The sequence below is a fragment of the Meriones unguiculatus genome, chromosome 7, assembly GCF_030254825.1.
Source record: "Meriones unguiculatus strain TT.TT164.6M chromosome 7, Bangor_MerUng_6.1, whole genome shotgun sequence".
NCBI lineage: Eukaryota > Metazoa > Chordata > Mammalia > Rodentia > Muridae > Meriones > Meriones unguiculatus.
This window is the reverse complement of record NC_083355.1, coordinates 2,869,323-2,892,548: the sequence shown is the minus strand read 5'-3', so window position 1 is coordinate 2,892,548 and position 23,226 is coordinate 2,869,323. Positions and strand designations below refer to the sequence as shown.

General features: G+C 48.4%; 1 protein-coding gene across 3 annotated transcripts in view; it reads left to right on the top strand.

Moving 5' to 3' along the window:
* Positions 1–23,226, top strand: part of Rptor (regulatory associated protein of MTOR complex 1) — a 285,695-nt gene that overhangs the window by 157,185 nt on the left and 105,284 nt on the right. For 2 of the 3 annotated variants that reach the window (XM_021639555.2, XM_060386278.1), the window contains one exon: positions 5,820–5,879. In XM_021639555.2, coding sequence (XP_021495230.1) covers positions 5,820–5,879 — 60 coding nt within the window. Of the gene's footprint in view, positions 1–2,298; positions 2,319–5,819; positions 5,880–23,226 lie in introns of those variants that run through there. The other variant, XM_021639564.2, reaches the window with a different exon arrangement.

The following is a 23,226-nucleotide window of genomic DNA, read 5'->3' as shown; positions in this document are numbered from 1 at the left end:
AGAAAAAGGTGCCTTTGTAGGAAGGAGTGGTAGCAGCTTTTGATAGCACAGGGAAAAAATGGTGAGGGGGGTGTGGGGAGGCAGGGGAGGCACTTTGAAAGTTGCACCCTTCAGATGTATAAGCTTTGTCAAGTTAGGTAGCCCTGAAAGGTTCCCCCCCCCCCCATCAACTGCCTGTATTGACTGCTCCTTTTTTTTTTTTTTTTTTTTTTTTTTTTTTTTTAATTGGAGGACAGATTTCAACCATTTGAAATGGTAACGAGAAAAAGCTAAGAGAAAAAACAATCTAGTGTCGCAGGGGCAGCACCTTGTTGCTCGCTCTTTCCCAGCCTCTGGCTGAGGGCTGGGGCCCAGCCAGGAAGGAGAGGTCCATGCAGGTCCATATTAAATGGCTGTTGTCAGAGGAGTAGCTCATCTGTGTCTCTTACTAATGAAAGAATTCATTTTTCTTTTAGCTCACCTGGTTCTGCAGCAAAGAGAGCACCTGAGATAGCAAGTTCCTTCCCTCCTATGTCTAACCCTGTCTAGAAGCCTAGAAGCTGCCATGGGAAGCAATTCTGTACAGTCACATGTGAAGCCTAGTTTGTGAATTAGCATCAAGGAAAAAATCAGAATAGCTTAAAGATTTTTCTTGGTGGTTCCTTTGAGACAGGGCCTTACTCTGTACCCCAGATTGGCCTCATGATCACTGTATAACCTAGACTGGTACTGAGCTTGCAGCCATCCTTTTGCCTCAGCCTCCAAAGAGCTTGACTTACAGAAGTAATCCACTCTGCCCAACTGATTAGCATTGTTTTTCATTTGTTTACTTAGTGTGCATCAGTGTTTTTCCTGCGTTACGTCTAGTGAACCACTTGTGTGCCTACTATCCCAGAGCCCCTGGCACTTGCAGTTACAGATGGTTGAGAGCTGCCATATGGGTGCTGGGAGTCCAACTCGGGGCCTCTGGAAGAGCGGCATGTTCTCTTAGCCAGCTCTCCAACCAGGCTTTATTTTTGCCTCTATAATTAAGCATTCAGAGTGAGGGTACAGAGACACAGCCCTGTTTTACCACCATCCTACAGAGTTCCCCTTGACTTTTAGGGATCTTATCTTAGGCTAATTTGGGATTCGTGACTTTGGTGCTGCAAAGACTTTCAGGACATGCCAGAACAATGGAGTTATACCAAGGATGTTTTAATGTGGGCTTAAGCCTGAGTATTTGGAGAAAGCAAAACACTCACTCAGAGTGAGGCTTTGAGCTTCTATGAGAAAATAAGACATAGTCAAGTGTGGCGGTGGCACGAGCTCTTCAAGGGAGTCTCGGGCAACTGTCTGAGCATTAGGTAGACGTCTCACTTGTATCTCTGCGGCTGCTAAGGAACCTTCTGTTTCTTTACTCTTTTATTTGATCTGTGAGGCTGCTATGTTAATGACAGAAGTCAGGAGCCACCGGGGGTGCTTAGTCCGTGTCCTTACCTCCTAAGAGCAGTGTCTGGTGAGATTCATAGCGAATGTCAGGTTTGCAACTGTGGGACCTGGAGTGAGGGACCCCTTTCACTGTCATGTTCCCTCAGGTTTCCCTGTCACATTCCCCTAGATTTCTCTGCCCATCCATTTGCTCAGCTTTATAACAGTGTTTCTGTGAGTGGAGCAGAGGAAAGGGTTTTGTAGACAGAGGAGAGCTGTAGAGAGCAGAAACAAGGAACCAAAATGAATCAGAGTTCCTTGTAGGGCAGAAAATGGAAAAGGGATTGGTTAGCCTCGGGTCACCTCTGGGATAAGGATTAAAGTGGGCTGGAACCTGATTGTTGGTGGCAGGCTGCAGCTGGCCTGCTGGGGAAATGATGTCCCCCCCTGCTGGTTCCTCGAAGGCCAGGTAGACAGCCCAGTTTCTGGCTGCTGTGTAGGCACTGCTGTGCAAGGCTCGTTTTAATAATTACCCTGGTTTTTGTAGCCACTTGGTTCAAAACAGTGGCTCCTGGTAGAGCTACCACAAGAGAATACTCTTGGCTGGTGCCCGTGCCATCCCATTATGTCATTTGGCTTCTCAGTTTGGGCTTCAATAGACATCACCCACCTTTGGTTTGTGCGTGTTTTTCTTTTGAAGGCAGCACCCTTCATAGAGGTTCCATGTCAAAGCATCGCCTGTATCTCTTTTAACATCTTAGGTTTCACCTTTGCTGTCTGACTCCAGTGTCATCCATGGCTGTTTTCCATATGCTCCTTGATGACCAGCCTTCTGAAGCTGTAATATGCCCAAGAACTCTGCCTTCACATTTAAATGTCAGATTGGCTAGGTGTAAAAGGCTGGTTCTGAGTTACTTTTCTTCAGTAAGGTAAACATCCTCTTCCATGGTATTCCTGCTTAAAATTTGGAAGTGATGTTTCTGAAAAGCTTCCTGTTTGTGTTTTCAGTATTCTCTCTGTGTTCTTTTTTTTTGTTTTGGCTTTGTGTGATTTAGTTGTTTAAACTGGCCTTGCTGTGCTGCCCAGGCTGGCTTTGAACTCCTGGGCCCAACCTTCTTCGCTGTCTCTGCCTCCCAGATAGCATGAGCTTCACGCTTAGTTACAGGTGTCCTCCATCTGTAGAGTAGTTGATGCTTCTTATTTCATGGTGACAAATAAACAACGAACAAAAAGCGAGACAGGGCAATAACCACCAAACAGAGAACATGGAGCAACTCTCGGTTATTTCATTATTTTATTGAATTTAATATTTTATATAGGCTTTCACTTTGTAGCCCAGTCACATTTGCCTCAGCCTTCTGAGTCTTTAATTTACAATCATGAGCCACCACACATGGCCAGTTTTAATGGATTATTTGGGTCTTTTTATTACCATTATTATTATTATTTAAAGGCAGTCTTTGTATATAGCCCTGGCTATCCTGGAATTTGGTATGCAGACATGGCTGGCCTGGAACTCATGAACTCTGCCTGCCTCTGACTCCTAGGTGCTGAAATTAAAGGTGTGAACCTTGATGCCCAACACTGAATCGTTTTGTTTCTTCAGTTTTGCCTAGTTCTTGGCCTTCATTGTCCAGGAACACCCTCATTAGAAGGAAAAAAAAAAGTGTGAAAGGTGAGACCAGTTGTTAGTTCTGGTATAGAGAATTGATGCTGTTGGTGAGGGAATTTTGTGAGAATTGATACTGACTTAAGCATGCTTCCAGGCACCATAGCCTCATTAGTTTAAAGTTATGTAATGAACTGGCTTTAATTTCATATTTAAGAGAACTTTGCCTTTTTGGTATTATAAAAATGTCAATCTTCCAGTCAATAATCAAATTAAGTTTTTATAACTTTAAAGTATATCAATTCAAGAGTCTGTTTTGATATTTCCTCTGGCTTTTGACATTGCACCTCCAATTTTGGAAGAACCATTGCAAAGCACTGTATCTGTTCTCTTCCACTGAGCAGAGGCAGCTACTTTGGAATGGGGGGTGGGCAGTTAAGATGCTCTTCAGAAGCTTGGTTGTGGGACTGACCTCTTTGGCTTTATTCCTAGCTCCAGAGTGTCCCCCTTGATCCTGGGATACAACTTGTGCCTAAAGCAGGGCTCCTGGGAGACCATGGAAAGCCCTAGTGCTTATCAGGGCCTCTTAATTGGTGAATCAGGGCCTTGCTCTGCCTTCTTGGTACAGGAGACGCTACATGCTCCAATTAATGCTTTCAGCCTCGAGTTGCCACAGGGATTCTTGGAGTCACATCCTGTCTGTAGTTTGTGACTCAGCCAGTGTGAAAGGAAGGTCTAAGGCTGTTTCTCACAATTTCCTGGCAGCTCTCAGTGCTCCCCTTGCTCCTCGCCCCAGGGAGACGGCTGCTGCTGTCGCCCTACATTGTACAGACGTGCAGCCCCACAGGGCGTGGCCCTTCCAGTTCCTCTTCTGTTTGCTCTTTGGAATTACCAAGTGGTAGTTTTTCATATTTTGTCTGGAGTTTATTACTGTTATTGACAGAAGAATTAGTTCATTACAAATGAGCCTGCCATTTCTGGACTCCAGACCCTCCCAGTCAATAAATCCATTGTGTCTGAGAAGACGAACAGTGAGGAGTGTGGCTCACCCAGAGCTCAGACCCCAGAAAGTGTCTCCTGTTGGTCATGCATATCCAGCAGGAGATCTTGACTTGGGGACAAAGACGCTCTTGGAGCTGTGTGCATCTGTGCAAATCCCAAGGATACAAGGTTCCTGGGGGGGACTGAGCAGAGCTCTCAGAAGGTCAGCAGAAGGGTCTAGCTCAGAGCCTGACTCCAGCTTGCCTAGATTCAGCATTCCATTTCCTTTCTACTGTGAAGAGAACCGTGACCCTCAGGTTTGTTGTTTGAATCGTGGCAGCACAGCCAGACACTAAGCGTTTCCGCTGCTGAGCAGAGTCTTTCTCGAGGCAGAGAACTGGTTGGGCAGATGTGGGCCGTGCCCTGGGCAGGAGCCACTTACTTGTCATGTACTACCTGCATACTGTCTTGTCTTCTGCTTCTCTAGCCTCTTTGTATTCTTACTCCCTTAACGCACTGCTGCCTCCGTCCTCCAAGCCTACCCACCCATAAAGATTTTCATCTTTTTCTCCTGGTTGTGTCCTGGTCTTTGTGCTGAACACTGTCTACAGGTGATATGTGAACACGCAAGTGTCTTGGTGACACTTTTAAGGCACAGTCATTGTAACTGGGAAATACACACAAGCTGCAGACTGTCCTAGCTTAGCTCCTGCCCGAGAGAGGGAGAGAGTACCTCCCATTCATTTTGACCAGTATGGGTGGGCTGGATAAGAGCTGCTACTCACTGTTGCCCGTATCACCAGGATGTCGGCCATTGTTGATGTCAGAACTGAAAGCAAGTGCCCACAGAGTGCATTGGAGACTTTAAGTGGAGTTATCCTAGACTGGGGGCCGTTCCCTGTGCTGGGTTCCTGCTGCAGCTTTTGAAAGGGCTCCTGCTCTCAACTGTAAACACAGACAATTCGAGCATTTTACATTTCTCCTACTAGAAACAGCGAGCTGCTTTTCCCCCTCAGTGCTGCCATTGATCCTGCTCTGTGCCAGTGGCTCTAACAGGAGGAAAAAAAACAAAAAAACATGGCGTCCTGCCTTCTGTCAGCACACACAAATTAGATAAAGCCCTGCCACTTCCATTTTTGCTTTTGAGGATGGATTTGTCCACAGAGCTGAGAATCCTTTCAGCTCTGGCTCCTTTGACTTCTGATGATTAAAATGGTATAATTGAATCTGTGTTTCTTTGTCTTCTCTAAGTGACATTTGTGTGCCTTGAAGACATCCATTCTACTGCCCAGAACTGTTCCCCCACCCCTTACTTTTTTTTAAGAAAAAAGGACCACAGGGTGGAGAGTCCAGCCCACTGCAGCAGTTCTCAGCTGGAGTCTCAGCAATGCGTTGCTCTCCAGGGACAAGGCTCCGCTGACTGCATGCCGCCCCTTCCTGCTGCTGCTGCCTCAGGCGCTTGGCAGGCTGGCAGTGATGTTTGCTTTTTAAACCTAGACGATGCCAGGACTAAGGAAGCACTGTGTTTGTTTGTTGGGGCCACCCTGTCCCCACCTTTGATTTGTAGTTTTATTGCTGAATTTTTGTTTTGTTAATGTTTGTTCAGGTTTTGTTTGTTTGTTTGTTTGTTTGATACAGGGTTTTTCTGTGTAGCCCTGGCTGTCCTAGACTCGCTCTTGTAGACCAGGCTGGCCCTGAACTCACAGAGATCTGCCTGCCTTGGCCTCCCAGAGTGCTGGGATCACAGGCATGCGCCACCACCCCTGGCTTACTGCTGTATCTTTATTGCCCATGTTCAGTGTTCCACTCGTGCTTCTCATCTTCTCTTCTTTCTCTGCAGGTTTTGTATGCAGAAGTGTGTTAGTCTGGTGCCTGGAGTCACACTGGATTTGATAGAAAAGTAAGTAAGATGTGAGCACTGGTGGCTTCCTGGATCTGAGTGTCTTCCTTTTCCTGCTCGTGTCCTCAGAGTGCCTCCCATCAGTGTGGGGTTCTCCCCTTTCATGTGAATCTGTCCTTTTGTTCTCTGATAGAGGCTGTGCTTATGATGGTTACACAAGTGCCCAGCACTGCAGGTAATCTCGTGGGCCGAGATTAAAAGAAACGACAAGAAGCTCAGCTCCTTTGAATGCTTAAAACACTGCAGACCGCACTGATGCAGGCACAGTGCTGCCCACTCGCCCCATCCGAAACTCTGAACTCCTCTCCTTCCTCTTAGGCCTTCAACGTTCTATAGCATTTTACCTTCAGCTGTCCGGGCCAAACCCATTTTAGAAGCAGGGCCAGGTGTGCGCAGTGAGAGAGCCTGCGTCCCCTCTTTCTCTGTCTCTCTCCTGCTCTGATTTCTCTGCTTCTCAAATAGTACCTCATGACTCTAAATGTGGCCTGCATCTGACTGCATCCTGACTTGTGTCAGAAGTATGGAACACTTGGGGAGTGGGGGGGAACCCCATATCTTCCAAGTTGTGATTCACAAAGAAAGGAGTATATGTGAAAATATCCAAGGCCTGAATTTATTAAAGTAGGTGAGGAGAGCAGATCTATGCCATGATCTCCCTAGAAAAGTGCTTTCCTTGTGTGTTAGGGAACCAGCTCAAGCTCCTGAGCCAAGAACCGTGCTGCCATGCCCTCCTTTGGTGATGCCCACAGTGCAGCCTGCAGGAAGAGCGCAGAGCTGCACAGGCACTGATGGCACCATCTCCCACAGCCATAGAGAGTGAGAAGGATACAATAGGACATACTTCCCGCTGCTGCAAACTATGAACATAAATACATAAAGATGCCCATACATATACATAAAATAAGTCATTTTTTTAAAACAAAAAGAAAATTGAAGCCTGCAGAATAATTCAGATGAGGTTACATGGGGAGCACAAAATGCTGGCAGCAAGAAAAGACATCACATACACACAGTTGCCGAAGTCAGTCTCTAAGAGTGGCATTCTGAAAAAGACAGACCTGTGGGATGGGAGAGTGCATTGGTAAGGTCAGGACTGGTGAATGACCTGAGGGGCTAGCAAGAAAATGTCCTGCCAGTGCCCCCACAGATGCCTTTGTGTGTTAAAGCCACAGAACTCACACCAAAGGAAGTCAGTTTGCTGAAGGAAATAAAAAAAAAAAAAGAAGAAGAAGAAGTTAACCTGAATGTGGAGGCAGGCAGCAATGCTCTGAGAGTCCTGGCCAGAACCTGGGAGCATAGCAGCTGCCATCAGGCAAGAGGCAACGCCCAGGCAAGGCCAGGGCAGGAGAAGAAGTGGTTTCTCCTGCTTCATGGCAGATCATTTCACATTCATTGCTAGAGCTGGCCAGTGAGGACTGACATTACCAGTGGGCATCCTTCTGCCCGGGCAGAACAAACCAGCCCTGCCATCAGGCCTTGCTTTCCCAGGTGGAACCCACAGCCTCTGTTCCTGGCTCTTCTTCCTTTCCAGCCCTGTCCTAGCACTGCTGCTTTCCCAGCCAGCAGGATGCCTGTCTGGTCCCTGAAGAATTCGCAGGGTCCTCTTTGACCCTCCTTCACCTGGGACAGGTGGTGATGCAAAGCTAGTCCAGTGCTAAAGCTCTAGGTGTGGGTTTATTTACCCTAGTGGATGTGCACTTATTGCGTGTGTGTGCACCACGTGTGCCCAGTGCTGACCTGTTCCAGAAGGGCTGTCAGATCCCTTGGAACTGAAGTTACAGGCAGTTCTGAGTTGCTGTGTGGGTGCTGAGAACAGACTCCAGATCCTGTGTAAGAGCAGCAAGTGCTCTGAACCATCTAGCCATCGGTCCATCACTTGTGTTTATTTGTTTATTTTTTAAGTTAAAGAGGGTAAGTGTGTTGTCACAAGAGTAGTGAGGTTTCAAAATGCCCATAGCTGGGAGGAGCTGCAGCAAGAGCAGTGACACTGGGGGTGGGGTGACGCCACCATGTGCTGTTGAATCTGCGGCATGTGAATCCACTTCCATTGTGGAGTCTAAAAACAGAAGTGATGGGTTCTGGGAAGACTGTGTGGAAGGAAGCTTGTTGATATTGATTTAACAAGACTTGGATGCTGCTGTCTTCATTGTGCGTGTGCTCAAGGTGTTGACTTGGATCTGAGTCACAGAGAATAGTCTCTTTCAGTTGAAATGGACACAAAATACCGTGTTGCTTCTCCCTGTGGCTTGGCAAAAGTTGAATTGAATGTGAATGGGTGAGTCCTATTTATATTTCTATGCCAGGACAAATTCCAAACTGGAGAGTTCTGGGAGAAAGCCTGATGCACAGTTCGGGAAGCCCCCGGCCGCAGGCAATAATAGATCAAGTTCTGAGGTGATTTGTATTTTTCCACCTTCGCAGCTCGCTTGAAGATTGCCATTTAAAAGAAAGTTTTAGACTTTTTCCCAATTGATTACAGCCCCATAGGAATGTTGATTTCAGAGCAGGAAGCTTGGTAGCATATCCCTCTGATGACTGGTCCTACCAGGTCCTCTTTATCCACTCTATTATAATCTGGGTGTCTCCTCAAAGCAGACCCATCTTGGCCCCTGTGAATCCCACATCCGCAGCCTGCTGGGGCTATTCCTCAGGCGTCTCTGCGTTGCCCACCCTGACTCTGCATGTGCTGCCCCTGGGGTACCATGGGGCGTGCAGGCAGCCCCACTGGAAGGATGGGATCATGATGTAGCCTAGGGACAGTTGGCATGACTGCTGCCCTTGGGGCGAGTTCGAGTGAGGCACCTCCCTGAGTGATCCTTGTGCCCACCATAGCCAGCGTTTCCTCTGCAGGGCCTGTGCTTGTGCTCCCCCGCCCCCCCTGCCTGGCCCATTCCACCCCCCTGTCCGCAGGTGTTCTGCAGCCAGTGCAGTGCCTGATGCCACTGGTGCGTTTGTGTGCTGCTGAGGTTTTAAACCCAGAAGCTTTGACACAGCTTTCCACAGCCGTAGCCTTCTTGGTCCCCTGAGCACTGTGATGAGAGACAGTGAAGCAGAGCTGTCTGCAGCCAGACAGCAGGGTATAGAACAGAGCCAGGCTATTGTTTTTGTTGCTGTGTTTTAGTTCATGTACAGGCTTACACCCTGTATCAGGCCCTTTGGGGGTTTCTAACATACAGTATCACAGAGGCTGGAGGCCCAGCTTGCCTAGCAGGCACGAGGCCCTGGGCTCTACATTACCACACTTGCACACACGTACTGCCGCAGAGCAGGACACAGAAGAGAAGAGGGTTTTGTTAGTGTACCATTCACAGAGTCCGGCGTAGTGACGTCCTACTGAAGAGTCCCTAGGATGTGCATATCACATGTTAAGACAGGGAGAGTGTGTGTGGTCACATGGGTCTCCTTTTACAGTCCCAGAGTTCAAGTGTATGGCTCCACCCACTACTTCATCTATCCTAAGCCCTCTGCAGCCCCTTGCCTGCCTGTACACCACTTGGATTCAGTTTTTATGCTCTTTGTACCTTACAGTGTGGGCTAAGGTCAACCCTTGAAACTCTAGGGACACACTCAAGGCATATCCAAACCATAAAACATCCTTTGTTCCAGAATTGGAAGATGAGGGAGATGTAGCACAGGGTGGGGGGATCCTGAGACCATGAGGCCCGAGGACATGTTGAATGGGCACTGCTCTCCTGCTGCTGGACGCAGGGCCCCGGAGTCAGAGGTGGCTGTTCTGGAGGCTGCAGCCAGTTACTTTCCTACAGGTGGGAGCCCCTTTCTTCCTCATACCTGTGCGCAAGCACAGGACCCATTGGCTGGGGATTAGTCTCTCAGCACCCCAATTCCCCAGTTGTGTGCTTGTCACCAGCATGATACTGGGCAACATTCCCTAGCCCGGGAGCCTGGGGCCACTTTTCTGGCATAGGACCCAGGAGCCAGGTTCTTTTATTCCAATGCTGAGCACATGAGCAGGCTCCCCTGTGCTTGGCGTGTTGTCTAGACTGTCAGTCCACTTCCCTTGCCCAGGGTGCGCTGGAAGGAAGGTCTCTACAGGCCAGACATTCACAAGACAGTGCCAACTGAACAGAGCCAGACCCATAGCCCCAAACACTTAAGACGCCTTTAACAGTTTTATCTCTTTAAAAGCTTTGCCGGAGAGTAGTTACTTGCTGCTCTGCTGCACAGTCAGCACTTAAACTGATGCAGCCTGTCCCAGACGGCCCTTCTCCGTGGAGAAAAATGTCCCGGGCACGAGCAGCAGGCGAGTGTGCAGAACGCCCAGGGGTGCATGTTCCCCCTGGCTGCATCCCGGCTGTGCTTGCGACCCCAAGGAGCAAAGTCCTGTCCCCCACCCAGGCAGCGTGAGTGTCCTCTTAAAAAATGTATAAATTGCTGATGGTATGAGAACCATGGAATATTTCAAAACACATAAATTTTTGAATAGTTGAGAGGTTTTAATAAAAACATTTGCACAATATTGACAAAGCTGTCAGGGGAGTGGCTGGGTGACATACATGGTCATGTGCCCCTGCTCACTGTGGCTACTTTTCCAGACAGGTGGAGCTCTGAGTTTTCCAGCTCTCATTTGCATTAAAGCTGACAGGGAATCCATCATCATTTTGACTCCAGAGCCTGCATGAGCTCCTGGGTGGTTGTGGTGCAGGCTTTGCCTGTGTCTCTCCTCCAGGTACAGTGTGGCCTTCACATACAGACCATGAAGCCTGCGTCTGCCTTCTCGAGTATGCTGACCTTGGATCCAAATTAATTGGTGGGATAGATTGTTTCAGTTACAGTCATCAGAGCAAACAGCAGTGGGCTATTTGTTCAGTTCCTTGGTTTCAGCCCATTTACTCTGTAGCTGCTCATTATTCTGAACAAAATCCCGAGCTCTTCAGATTAGTGAGAGGCTACAGAGGAAAGCCCTGGCCGTCAGTGCTGAGGAGGCCTGAGTGGGGCTTGGAGAGATGAAGGTGCCAGGATCTGAAGTTATGAAGAGCTTACAGGGATAAGTGGGTGCTGGGAAACTTCTAGCAGCACATGAGTACCACATCAGCTGGGCTTTACTTAGATAATGCAATTGATTCTTCTGGCTTTTTGAAGATTCAGAAAATTCTTTTGCATACAGTCTTATTGTTTGATTCAGCTCATCACACTATGAGGGATGTCCTTTCTATAGAAAACACCTGTGTCACACTATGAGCGTGGTTTTGGTTCTGGTCCACCTGGCCAGTTGGCAAGTTACTCTGCACAGACGGGCTGAGAATAGCAGGCCCATGGCTGCATTTGTTTCCTTTGTGATAAAACATCCCAGAGGGGAATGGACATCTCCCCCTGCGCACCTCTCCCTGGAGCCAACTACAGACAGCTGAGTAACATTTGCACACATGTCCTCTGCTCATGTGCCCTTCCTGACACTCATAGTTCTTTCTTACTCCAACCACACATGTTGTGTTCAAGCCCCTGGGGACAAAATGCTTCCAGATCAGAGCCTTGGCTGCCAGGGCAGCATTTCACTGAGCCTTGACCTGTGGCCTATGAGAACTGCACCAGCAACTGCAGGTAGGAACTGAAGGCTCTACAGGCCATTTTTTTGTGCTCTTAGAAAGCTGGCTTGTTCTTTCTCCTTTGCTGTTGGGGATGGAAGCCAGGACCTTATGTACACCAAGTAGCAGTGATACCGTGGACCACCCCAAGCGGTGGCCTTCGCCACTTGGTTTTCTCTCCACCTTCATGACATTTGGGTGTGACAACGCCTCTTCTGCTATCAGTCAGTCAGAAATCCACCCTGAGTTGTGTTATCTCTGTCTTTGTCATCACTGGAGAAGGGGCTGAGCTCATCACTTCGGACCTGCCAGGTGGAGATGGTGGGGACCAGGGTCAGTTTCCAGAGGTTGTCATATTGCTGTGTTCCAGATATGGTTCCTCAGGATGCCAGTCTGTCCCCACTGTAGCCTTAGCAGTTACCAGCAGTTACCACAGGGCACGTATAGGTGTTCCATTAACTTTAGTGGCCTTAAAGCTAGGGAAGGCATCTGTTCTCTGCTAGGCTGCTGTGTCTGTAAGGAAGGGGGAGCGAACCGCCTTGAGTCCCCTCCACTGCTTCTAATTATCTGTGCTCACCTAATGCCTGATGAATAAGCCTGTTGCTGCCACGGTGCATATTTATATTCCGAGTCCTTTGAGAGAGTGGCAATAAGATCCATGCTTGCAAATTAAGGGACATTTTTCAGCCCTGAAACAAAGTAATGAAACGCTTAAACAGTGCTAGAAATATTAGGGTTCTCAGAAAGCTCCAGGGATCCCACGGATGCTGAACCTGCTCCGGGAGGCTATTAGTTAGTATTCTGATCACTAGAGGCACAGAGTGTACAAAAATTATTCATGATTAACATCGATTGTGTAAACACATTCTAAAGAGCTAACGGCCGTGTGTGGAGCAGCACAGCTGCTCTTGGTGCTCCTGCTGCTTCAGAGGATACAGGGCCACTTAGCCTTCAGGTGCCCACTGCCCTGGGCTTCTTTCTGGACTTGAAACTGCATGGTTTTTATAGCCTTTCAAAATAACATTTGCAGAATACCTGGTATGTGCACAGTCCTGGATTAAGGGCTTTTTATCTACCTGCTTTCTAAAGGGCCCTTTGGGGATATTGTCATCTACCCTTTGGGAGCCAGGGAAATGGAAATGCAGAGCGGGTGAGTCATCGTGTGTCAGGCAGTCCACTGCAGTGAGCATCTGAGCCATACCATGCCCTTCCCTCAGCATACCCTCACTCGGGAAGGTATGTAGGCTTCTGTGTCACAGGCATAGGGGCTGTGGTTGTAATTTACTTTGCTGCCCCATTTGAGTCACAATATGGACTAGTTTTTATTAATCACTGAAAGATGCATGCTTTGTTTTAAAAGTATGTTTCTTTCCAGTGCAATTGTAACAGCTCTTTATGGTGAAAAATCAGCAATTGATCAACATGCACAGATCACCAGTCCTCTGAGAAATCAGCAATTGATCAGTATGTTCAGGTCACAGTCCTCTGAGTAACAACTCTGATGGTGGTTCGGGATGGATTAAGTGAAACAAATGCCCTAGGACTGAACACTGGAGAGGAAGACAGTAGCTGGAGGTATGTTGAGACACCAACACACAGAAAATTGGATCTCTGCTTGGCACCCAGAAGCCTCACCCACCCAGTCACCTGTGTCCATCACCTCAACTCTTAGTGAGTCATTTCTGCCCATACACCTTTTACTCAAATTCCCGTAAAGGCAGAGGACAGATGAAATCACCTCTGTGCTTGACACACCGCTCCTCCAAGGAGTTCTTTGTTTTGTTCTGATAGGCAAGCACAGAGACTCGGGACTGAGCACTGAGTGGCGTCACAGGCGAGCACTGGAGAAAAGACGTCAGGACTTGGAGGCTGTTGTGGGGGTGCCTGCATACAGCATGAACTGCTTTCATTTTCCTCACAGAGGCCCCCAAAGGCTGGCCTTTGTCATCAAAACAAAGGTTTTTGTGTCCCAGTACAGCACATATCAGTCTCTCTCTATGGCACTGACTTCATTTCTGCCCCAAGCAGCGGTGTCACGTGAGGCAGGGGGCAGTGTGTTTTGCAGGCAGTGTTTCCTCATTGGAGGAAGCTGCCAGGCAGAGCACAATAGGCTACGGTGAGGCAGATCTTGTGCCTCACCTGGAGCCCTTCTGGTGACAGCTTCTGTTTAGCTGCTGCCTGGGAAGTTGCCTGTCACTGTAGTCACATGGCTGTAAAAAGCTAGTCTCTCCTCAGCTCTGACCTCTACCAGATACGTACACGCATCAGCATTGTCTCTGTGCTTTTGTCTGCAGGTGGTGCTGGTACCCTCCAGACTTAGTGTGCACTTACATTAACACACTTTCTTTCCTTGTGATGATCTTCATTCCTTCCTGAGCCTCAGCACTCCCATCCGAGCTCACTTTTCTTTACCTTTCCTGCAGATCTGCTGCTGAAGACAATCTGCTGCTGAAGAAAATGCCATAGTTTCCTCTGTGTTGTTTGTTTTTATGATTTCAGATCAACACTGTCAAGAGACAGTCAATAAAGTGCCCTGAGTTAACTATGATTTGATGAACTTTGACAGATGTATGGTCTCCTGGAACCACTGCTGCCACCAGGGCAGGTCTGCAGTGTGCTCACGTTGCCCACCTCGCTAGCCCTCCTGATCCCAAGCCCAGGCCCTCTTGGGACTGCCTTCCCATATGCTGAAGTTGCACTTCCAGAATCTCATGGAAGTAGAGCACTTGTGTATCCAGGTTCTTTAGTGTAGCCTTTCAGATCACCCATGCTGGGTGTATAGGGCCTGCATCTTTTTACAAGTCACATCCTATTTGTTAGTTTGCCCCACCTGCTGGTGTGTAGTTAGGTTGTTACGCTACAATCATCTGTGGCCATGTGTGAAACATGCTCTGTCCCACCTGGGCGAATACCAGTCTTGGACTGGCTGGCCATCTACATTTAATACTGTAAAGAAATTACCCAGCTGTTTTTCATCATTGTTGCAGGTGTGTGAATGTGCTGCCGTTGTGGGTATGTGTCCACTCTTGGTGTCCTGCGTTTTTAGGGTCAACAGTTCCAGAGGCCATGTGTATTGCGTCATGACTTGAGCTATGCTGGATATGACTGGATGCTGAAATGCAGTCATGTGTCACTGCTGCTGGTTTACATTCTTTAGGAAGATAGGTATGTGTTCAGGTCTTGTGCCAGTTCTCACATTGTGTTTGTCTTCGTAGCCCTCATGTATTTGGATATCAACAGTCAGACCTCTGTCTGTACCTTGTGTTTTTGTCTTCAAAGCAGTCCTTGAAAGGAAAGCTTGTCCTGCTCAGATCTGATTTCATAGCTTTTTCTTCTGTTATTTGTGGATTCTGTGTCCCACACAGAATGTCTTTGCCTGACTCTCCCAGAGCTGTTGACCTTTTTCCCTAAAAGTTCTGCAGTTTTAATTTTTGTTCAAGTTTATGCTCCATCTTAGGTTAATTTTTGCATATGGTGCACAGTGCTGTTTGGAGTTCTCCCGTCTGGTCATCAGCAGCAGCGTGGAGGGGGTCAAACGTTTGGTCCCTTGGACAGTGGTCTGTGGAGGTGAAACTCACCTCTGTTCTGTTGATCTGTCTCACCTTCTACCTGTACCTGTGTTGGTTGATATAATGTACAATAAGGCTTGTTTGCTAAACTGGGTGAGCTAGTGAAGCTCTAGGTGTCTCATAGAACTTAGCACTTTAGAGTCCATCCTAGTGTGATACCGGCTATAGTTTTGGCTGGGGTCATTGTTCTGACAGCACAGTTGCCCCACCCATGAACATAGTGCACTTTTCTGTCATTTGTTTTCTGTTCTGAGACAGGGCCTCTCTGCATAGCCCTGGCTGTCCTGGAACTCACTCTGTAGACCAGGCTGGCCTTAAACGAATATATCCCCCTGCCTCTGCCTCCCGAGGGCTGGGAGTAAAGGTGTGTGCCACCACTGTGCCCAGCAGTATACCTATTTTTACTTTTAAAAACTAATCTCAGAGACTCTTTGTAGTTTGTTCTCCTCTTTTTGTAGTTCTCGCCTTTTCACGCTGTGGGTGCCGTGAGTGCCTGGTACTGCAGGCACTGCTAACTACTGCTGTGCTTGGTGTCCCAGCCTTACTTCCCTGGGTATTTGTAGCCTACGTTTGCTACTCTGTGGGTTCTTCTTCACCCTTCTCCACCTTCTCTTCTACTCCTAACCCCCTAACACTAAATAAGAGGAAAAGAGGACAGAGAAGGAAGGAAAGAGATCTTTGAATAAAGTCAGGGGTTTGGAAAGGGGCAACATTATTATTAGACTACTTCCTGCCGATTAGGGGCGAAAGTTCCTTGGGGCAAGTTTGTTCTTCGCCATCAGGATATTTAATCTCTTTTTCTTGTTGTTTCTTCTTTGCTCATGACTACTTAACAAACAACAGCAAACAACACCCCCCTGAACGATCAGTAACCACCGACTGGGGTTTTTGGGGCTCTAGCATATATGTACCCTCTGAAAAGTCCCCAGAATTCCAAACATCACATAATAGCAGAAACTATCTGCAGCTGGCAAAGTCACTCCCCTGCCAGAGCATGAGGCAAACTACAGTCAGCTTCTGCGAAGCAGCCCATATCCCCACCCCTGGGATTAAAACAAACACATATTCCTACCCTATTTCTGTGTTTTTTTAAAGAAACAAAAATTCCCAAATTGTTACTACAGGAGTGATTTCATCTTCTGGGAACACTGTCATATGAGGGCTACTTTTTTTTTTTTTTTTTTTTTTTTTTTTTTTGATGCTTTGTAGTTCTAACTGTTCAGGTGTTGCATTCTATTAGTGTCAAGATATTTAATTGTATGTTTGCATATAGAAATGTAATGAGGCTGGCATAGGGGCCTTGTTTCTTCCAAACTTACTAAACTGACTTACTGGCTTTGGTAGTTGTTTTTCAGATTCTATAAGGGTTATATTTATGTCATCTGCAAGTGTATGCAGTTTTGCTTCTTCCTTTCAAGTTTTTGTGTCCCTTCTTTTTCTTATTTTATTGAACCGTCTAATGCCTCTAGTGCAGTGTTAAAGCATCAGTGAAGGGGAAGACATTCTGCACAGGGTGAGCTCTGGATGTTTCATGGCTAGCCACTGTCAGGTGGAAAGTTACCCTTCTCATCACAAATTGGTGTTGAAATTTGTTCCACACTTTTCTGCATCTGTTGAGGTGACAGAAGAAAGCTGTTGTTGCTAAGGTTATTCCTCTTTGTTCTGTTAATACATTATGCTGCTGTTAAATGTTAAAGCAAACCTAGTATTCCTCTGACTGACGCACCATCAGCCTTCGTTACCCTTTTGCATGTTGCTGTGTTCCGCTGAGACTTTTGAAGATTTGTAACTGACTCTTTACCTTTGGGGCACAACCACATCTCCCTAAGGCCTTACCATAGCCAGGACTGGCCCTTCCAAGTGAGCTCCTGCCTGTCACCACCATGCTTGTGTTATGTTTGACTGTTTACATTGGGGCGGGGGTCTCTTTGGCCTATACTAAATATGTGGCGTTCCCTTGCATATTTTTCTTTCTCTGTTTAAGCTTTCTCTTCTCTATATGTACATGTAGGCCTTTCCCCCCCTCCCCCCCTTATTCTCTCTTTCTCTATCATTTTCTGGCTCGGGTGCTGTGGGATGAGTTATATGCACTGGAAATTCTTACTTGAAGCCCTATGACCCCGTATGCTGGTATTTGGAGATGGCACCCTCGAAGATAATTAGGTTTTAAATGAATTCTCAAGAATGAGACCTTTATGAAGAGGTGGATGGGACAGACTGAGTGGCTGCTGTGTCCTCGTTTGTCTGTGTGTCTACATGGCTTTGCTGTGTCTGTGTTTGTCTGTCTGTCTGTGTGGGTGCTTCTGTGTGTGTGGCTGCATGGCTGCTGTGTCCTCCTGTGTATGTGTGTCTCTGTGTTACAACTGAAAGCTGACTGCCACGTCCCCTCAGCACAAGCACAGCCTTTTTAGTTACACTCCAGGAAGAATGATTTGAATCATAAGATATAATCAATACTTGGACATGGGAAACCATAGATCCCAAAACCTGTGCATGTTCATGGCCTGACTCAATGTAGCCCTGTGGTAACAGCTTTTCAGTGTCTGTGTGTTTAGCGGGGGGTTCCCAGTGCCAGGATAGCATTGGGAACACGCTCCTGAGTCTGTCCATGGGTCACAGTGTAAGCCACAGGTCCATGACCACTTGACACCCCTGAATGGCTGGAGTTGTGTACCCTGTGTATGAGGAGTTCAGGTGACAGGGAATATGATTGGGTTGTGGGAGAGGATGTCAGGGCATGTGGTTTGTGGTCTGATCTAGCTTAGGAGAATGTTGGCTTAGGAAAACCCTCCCCTTGTCCAGGCTTCAGCACTCTGCCCTCTAGTCCTGAACCATCAAGAGGAGTGCATGTGCGGCCTTATGTCCCTGCTGCAACGCTCTTGATGTGGCCCTGCATGCATCTGTGGACTGAGACGGGAGCACTCGCCTTACTGAAGAGCCAACCAGTATGCACTGGCCCTGGTTTTCAGAGTTGTTTTCAAAGCAAATTGCTGGGTCCACTTCCTGCGGTCTTTGTCAGGGAACATTTCCAAATAATGAATTGTTTGAAGTATGTAAGTGAACCCACAGTGTTCTCCACACTGTCATGTTCACTGTGGTCTTTTGAAAAGTAAAGCTACACCATACCCTAATTTTGACTTCTATTTGCAAAAGAATCTAGTTTTTAAATACCATCCCTTCTTAGAAACTGACTTTTTTGGGGTGGGGAGGAAATGGGTTTTATTTTTCTATGCAAGGACTATGTTCTTAGCAAATATGTCACTAAACACAGATAAGCAAAAGGATTTTTAAGACACCGATACTCTGCCCTGCCAAGACCCTCACTGTTAGGCCTGTGCTATAGATCTTTCGGATTGTTTGCTATGTCTGGTCATTTGTGACAGTGCAGCTCTTACACTGTGTCTCTGTTGCAGCTTGTTTGCTGCTGTGCACACTGAGGGCCGTGTGCCAGTGTTTCTGTTGGATTTTAGACGGCGGTGGGACTGTACCATGCTATGACCATCCTCCAGTGTCCTTACCTTGTGCAAACAAGCCTGTGTCTGGTGTGATGGCACCATTTTCCTGGAAGCTAGAGGCTTACGCTGAATATCAGCGCACAGAGCGTAGTGACCCTGCAGTAGCGCTCCGCCACTGACCAGCCAAGCACACGTGGGCACGTGAGCATAGTGCGTTTGTGCCAAGCGTGAGGCCAGCCTGGACAGTGCTGTTGAGGCACAGAGACACCAAAAGATGTGTGGGTCAGCAGAGACTGTGCAGGCCCTGGAGGATAGAGCAGGTGCTAGAGAAGGTATTTGGAGAGGTTACAAACCAGAGCTGCTTGGTAAAGGACTCTGCCAGTAAATCAGAAAGACAGGAGGGCATTCTGGGCAGGCCTGAGTGTACAGGGGTGCCCGAGGGTGATAATGTGATGTTGAAATGTGACAGTGCAGGTGGGGAATGGAATAATTTAGGGAAGGCTAATGTATGTGTTAGCGAGCATATTGGTTGATCGTCCTGTGGTCATTTTCTGTTGTGATAAAATACCTTGACTAAAGCAAAGGAGGGAGAAAGGATTTGACTTATTTTAACTCTCAATTCCAGATTACATAGCAGGGAGGTCAAGACGGCAAGACAAGCTGGTCACATCCAGTCAGAGCAGAGAGAGAGAGCACATGCATGTCTGTGCTGAGCTCACCTCCTTCCAACAGTCCAGGACCCAAATTCAGGGAATGATGCCACCCATGTTTAGGAAAGACAGTGCCCCAAAAAAACTTGTCCACAGGCCAAGTTGAGCTAGACAGTTGACTCTGCACTACAGCTCAGCTGAGTCTGTGTGTAGCAAGTTGACAGTTACAGCTCATTATCACAGGTGGTCACACGAGGCAAGAGGGAAGCTGGAATCTTTTTGGTCTCCCCTAGTCTCTGCAGCACTCCCTCTAGGGATGTCCGGGTTCCCATTCTTTAAGGAGGAGAGTGTTTCTGGGATGCCCAGAGAAGCATGAAGCCTCACTCCAAGAGCTGAGACCCTGAGGACAAAAGAATAGTGCTTAGCTGACTCCTTCCCTGTCCCCAGCCACAGCCACCAGCTGCCCTTAAGAGGTAGGATTCCATCGGCTGGGTGATCGGGAGTCTTAGGAATGAGTGGGAGCTGCCACTGTTTTCAAGTAGCAGTTCTATGACTCAGGTTTGTGGGCTGCTGAGATTATGCAGTGTGCTGAGAACTCTGCCAAAAGCTATAAGGAGATTGATACACATCGAGGAAAGAGAGTCATTGCCCATAGGAATTTATTATCTAGTTACACAGAAAATTAGCATGGAGGAGCAATGGCGAATAATAAAAGGGAACTACAGCAGCCGCTTCGAGGAATACCTGAGCTGTTCAGAAGTGGATATGTGTTAAAGACCTGAAGCTTAAGCAGGGCTGCACTAGCTGTCATGTCCAGGGCGTCTTGAGCCACACAGACTACATAGAGCTGCTTTTACAGTGAGTGGGAATTGGCCCCAGGGGAGTCAGAAACTCTGACCTAAGAAGGGACATGGGTAGCATAAGCAGACAAACAGAGGCCAACTCTGATGTTTCCAGCACTGTGCCATGTGGCATCAGGCCAGCAAGAGGAAGACTGCAGTGGAGGTCGGCAACAGATTGTACAGGCTCAGCCACCAACTTGGTCAGTTTGACAGTTTTGAGGCCACAAGAGAATTTTCTGTTTGAGTGCGTTGGATGGAATCCTTTATTCTTCCCTTCAGAGGCCTGGCTGTTTGTTCCCATGTGGAGTGTGCCCAGGCAGGGCTGGGAAGTGCTCAGCCCACCTTTCTCCAGCCACAGGTGCCCACTGTCCTTTGAGATTTTAAGTAGAGACACCTAAAGCCCCTACAGAAAAGACAGTAGAGAGCTCTGCAGCATCCTCAGCGGACACAGGAAGAGCGCTGAACTGTCTTGATGTGAGTTAGAGGGCTCTGGATGGGGACAGCCTTCCCTGCAGCTGAAGCAGGTTCATGCAGGAGGTGGGAACTGTACCCGGTCCAGGGCTAGGGAGCGGGTGAGTAAGTGGGACTCATGGAAATGCCTCTGCCAAGCTCCTGCTGAGCTCAGCCTGTGGTCAGCAAAGAATAAAGCAGAGGCCTCTGTGTGTGAGGCAGGGGAGCCATGTTTGCTCAGTGACCTGCACAGATTGATAGTCCAAAATGTCAGTATGTTCGGGGGCTTGTGGGGTTGGGGCAGCATTCCCAAATTCAGCCAGGATCCCAGAGACCAAGGCAGGGAAGGGGTGTTAGGATCTGGCTTTCCAGGCGCAGGAAGGCCAGTGGTGAGGGCTATAACCATGGATCAGTGGCTTAGTCAAGGTCAGGAGCAGCGAGGGAACTTGCTTTCCTGTTGGCTGCCTTGTGGTTTTCTAGATTTGAAGGAAGAGGAACCCTGTGGCAGCACAAAGGGAGCTCTGGGGTCATGAGGTCTTAGCTGATCCTTTTTTCTCCAAGGCCAGAAAGACTTGGGTTCATCAGCTTGATACAAGCCCTACTTCGTACAGCCCAGGGTCACTTACTTTTGGTCCTCAGGACCTTGTAAGGCAGATGGTAGTCCAGGCCATATCCAGTGTCCGCCACTTTTCCCCAAGGTGAAGGACACCCTTGTGATGCCTCCAGTCCCAGTCTGTAGGTGAGAGCGAAGAGAGCGCCTTCCCGAGAAGCCCCGGGAGGTGGCACACACGGCAGCAGCCCCTCGCCAGGGGCCAGTCAGCTAGCTGCGACACTTGGTGTTGGAGAAACCAGACCTCGGAGACGTCAGGCAGCTGGCCCCAACCACAGGGTAGTTACCGGCCAGATTCAAGCCCACGCCTGTCTGACATCAAAGTCCAGGCTCCTCCCCACCTGCTTTCCTCTCAGAGTTACTCATCAGTGTATACACACCTGTCCTGACCGAGGCCCGGTGTGAGTGTCAGGACCTAGAGACAACAGAGTCTTACTACAGGGTGACTTTGTGCAGAGTAGTGGACAGAGTCTTGCTGAGTGACTGCAGAGGTTGTGATAAGGGCCATAGGGAAGAGTAGGGTGAGGAGAGCGTGGCCCAGGTGGAAAGCGTCAGATGGCCATTCCAGAACTCTGCGGTTGTCACATCCCTGGCAGTGGAGACATTCAGAAGTGGTCACTGTATGGCAGCAGGTGGTCAACAGTGACAGCCTGGGTGTTGAAGTGAAGGACGATGAGTGCTGGCAGGAAGCAGAAAGCTGCAGGGAGCACAGTGTCTGTGGGAAGATGGGAACAAGATGGGAATAAACCCTTGTGCCGACAGCAACAGCGGGAGGGAGAGCTGAGGAGGCGGCTTGCCCCTGCCAAGGAGGTATCTGGCTGCCACTGCATCTGCTGTGCAAGTGTGACCCGTTTATTTTAGTCCCGTGTAGCACAGAAGGTTAGTATTCGTGACTCAGAGCCGAGACACAGGATGCAGAAGTTGCCCAGCCACAGCACAGCTGGGACTAGAGTTTGGCTTCTTGTCTTTCAATCCTGTGATCACTTTCCTCATACAGTGTGTCCTTGGTTAGCACCGAGGAATGAACTTTTAAAAGAGCTCCTGTGCTTGTTAATGGACTGGGAGCAGGGGCTAGAGAACCCCCAAGTGGGGTGGGGGTCTCAGGCTGGACTGTCATGGCTCCTTGGTTCCCTCTGGGTCCTGCTGCAGCCCCTGACGATGCAGACGGGCTCCCAGCTTCTCTGTGAGGCACATTGACCACAGTTCTCAAGGACAGGAGTGGGCTTGCTTCCACTTTGGCATCCCAAGAAGGGTGTGTGCAAATGAGCCGCAGCCACGTCATTGCTCATTCACTGGACCGCTGGTCAGTTAGTAAGCATGAGTGATTTCATATCTGTCTGCAACATTTGCAGGTGCCCTGCCTGTGTTTTCAAGGTGGTCTCAGGGAGGATAGAGGGGATTTAGGATGCTGTGGCATTCTGGTCCTGATTGTCACACGTGAGAGAGGCTTTTGTTTTTTTGTTTTTGTTTTTGTTTTTTTGTTTGTTTGGTTTTGTTTTCATGTAACTCCGTAACCCAGACAACACAGGCGCTATTCTCGGTGGCTGTTCAGTGACTGAGGCTAAGGTAGGGAATCTTGCCAGCCGCTTCTCACTGCTAAGAACACAGCTTCTGTTCACATCCCCAGAGATTGTACCTTGGAGAACAAGTTGCCCTGTGGTGGCCTCACCTAACTCAAGGCGTGTGGACTCTTACTGGTAACCATCCAGTCTGGAGACAGGCCATGCTCAAACAGACTCTCTGGTTCTTAGAGGCCCTGGACATCTCCTAGTCCACTGCAGCAGGCACTGTCCCCCAGAACGCCGTCTCCTTGGGGCTCACCTTCCTAGTGCCACCCAAGGCAGACGATAAACAAGCAAAGAGGTGGGAGTCTCAGGTGTTCCCTGTGGGTCAAGTGGGGTGGATTCTCACATGTGCGATGCAGGTAACGGGGAAAGCATCTCCCCCACTGCACAGAGGCTCTCCCAGTGCTCTCCTTGCAAGTGTGTGTGTTATCTTGGTGCCATGCTTGACCACCCTGTTGAGATGTCACAAATCACCATTAGCATCTAACAGCCACTTCTTCGTGCTGGTTCTAAAATTTACTCAGTCACTTCACTTTTTCTGGTCACATAGCCCATTTCTGCCTTGTTACAGTTTTAATAAAACCACACTCTGCCTTACTATATCCTGTGTCCCCTTAGTAAGTTTCTGGGTTACAATTGACTGATAGGCCAGGCATGGTGGGG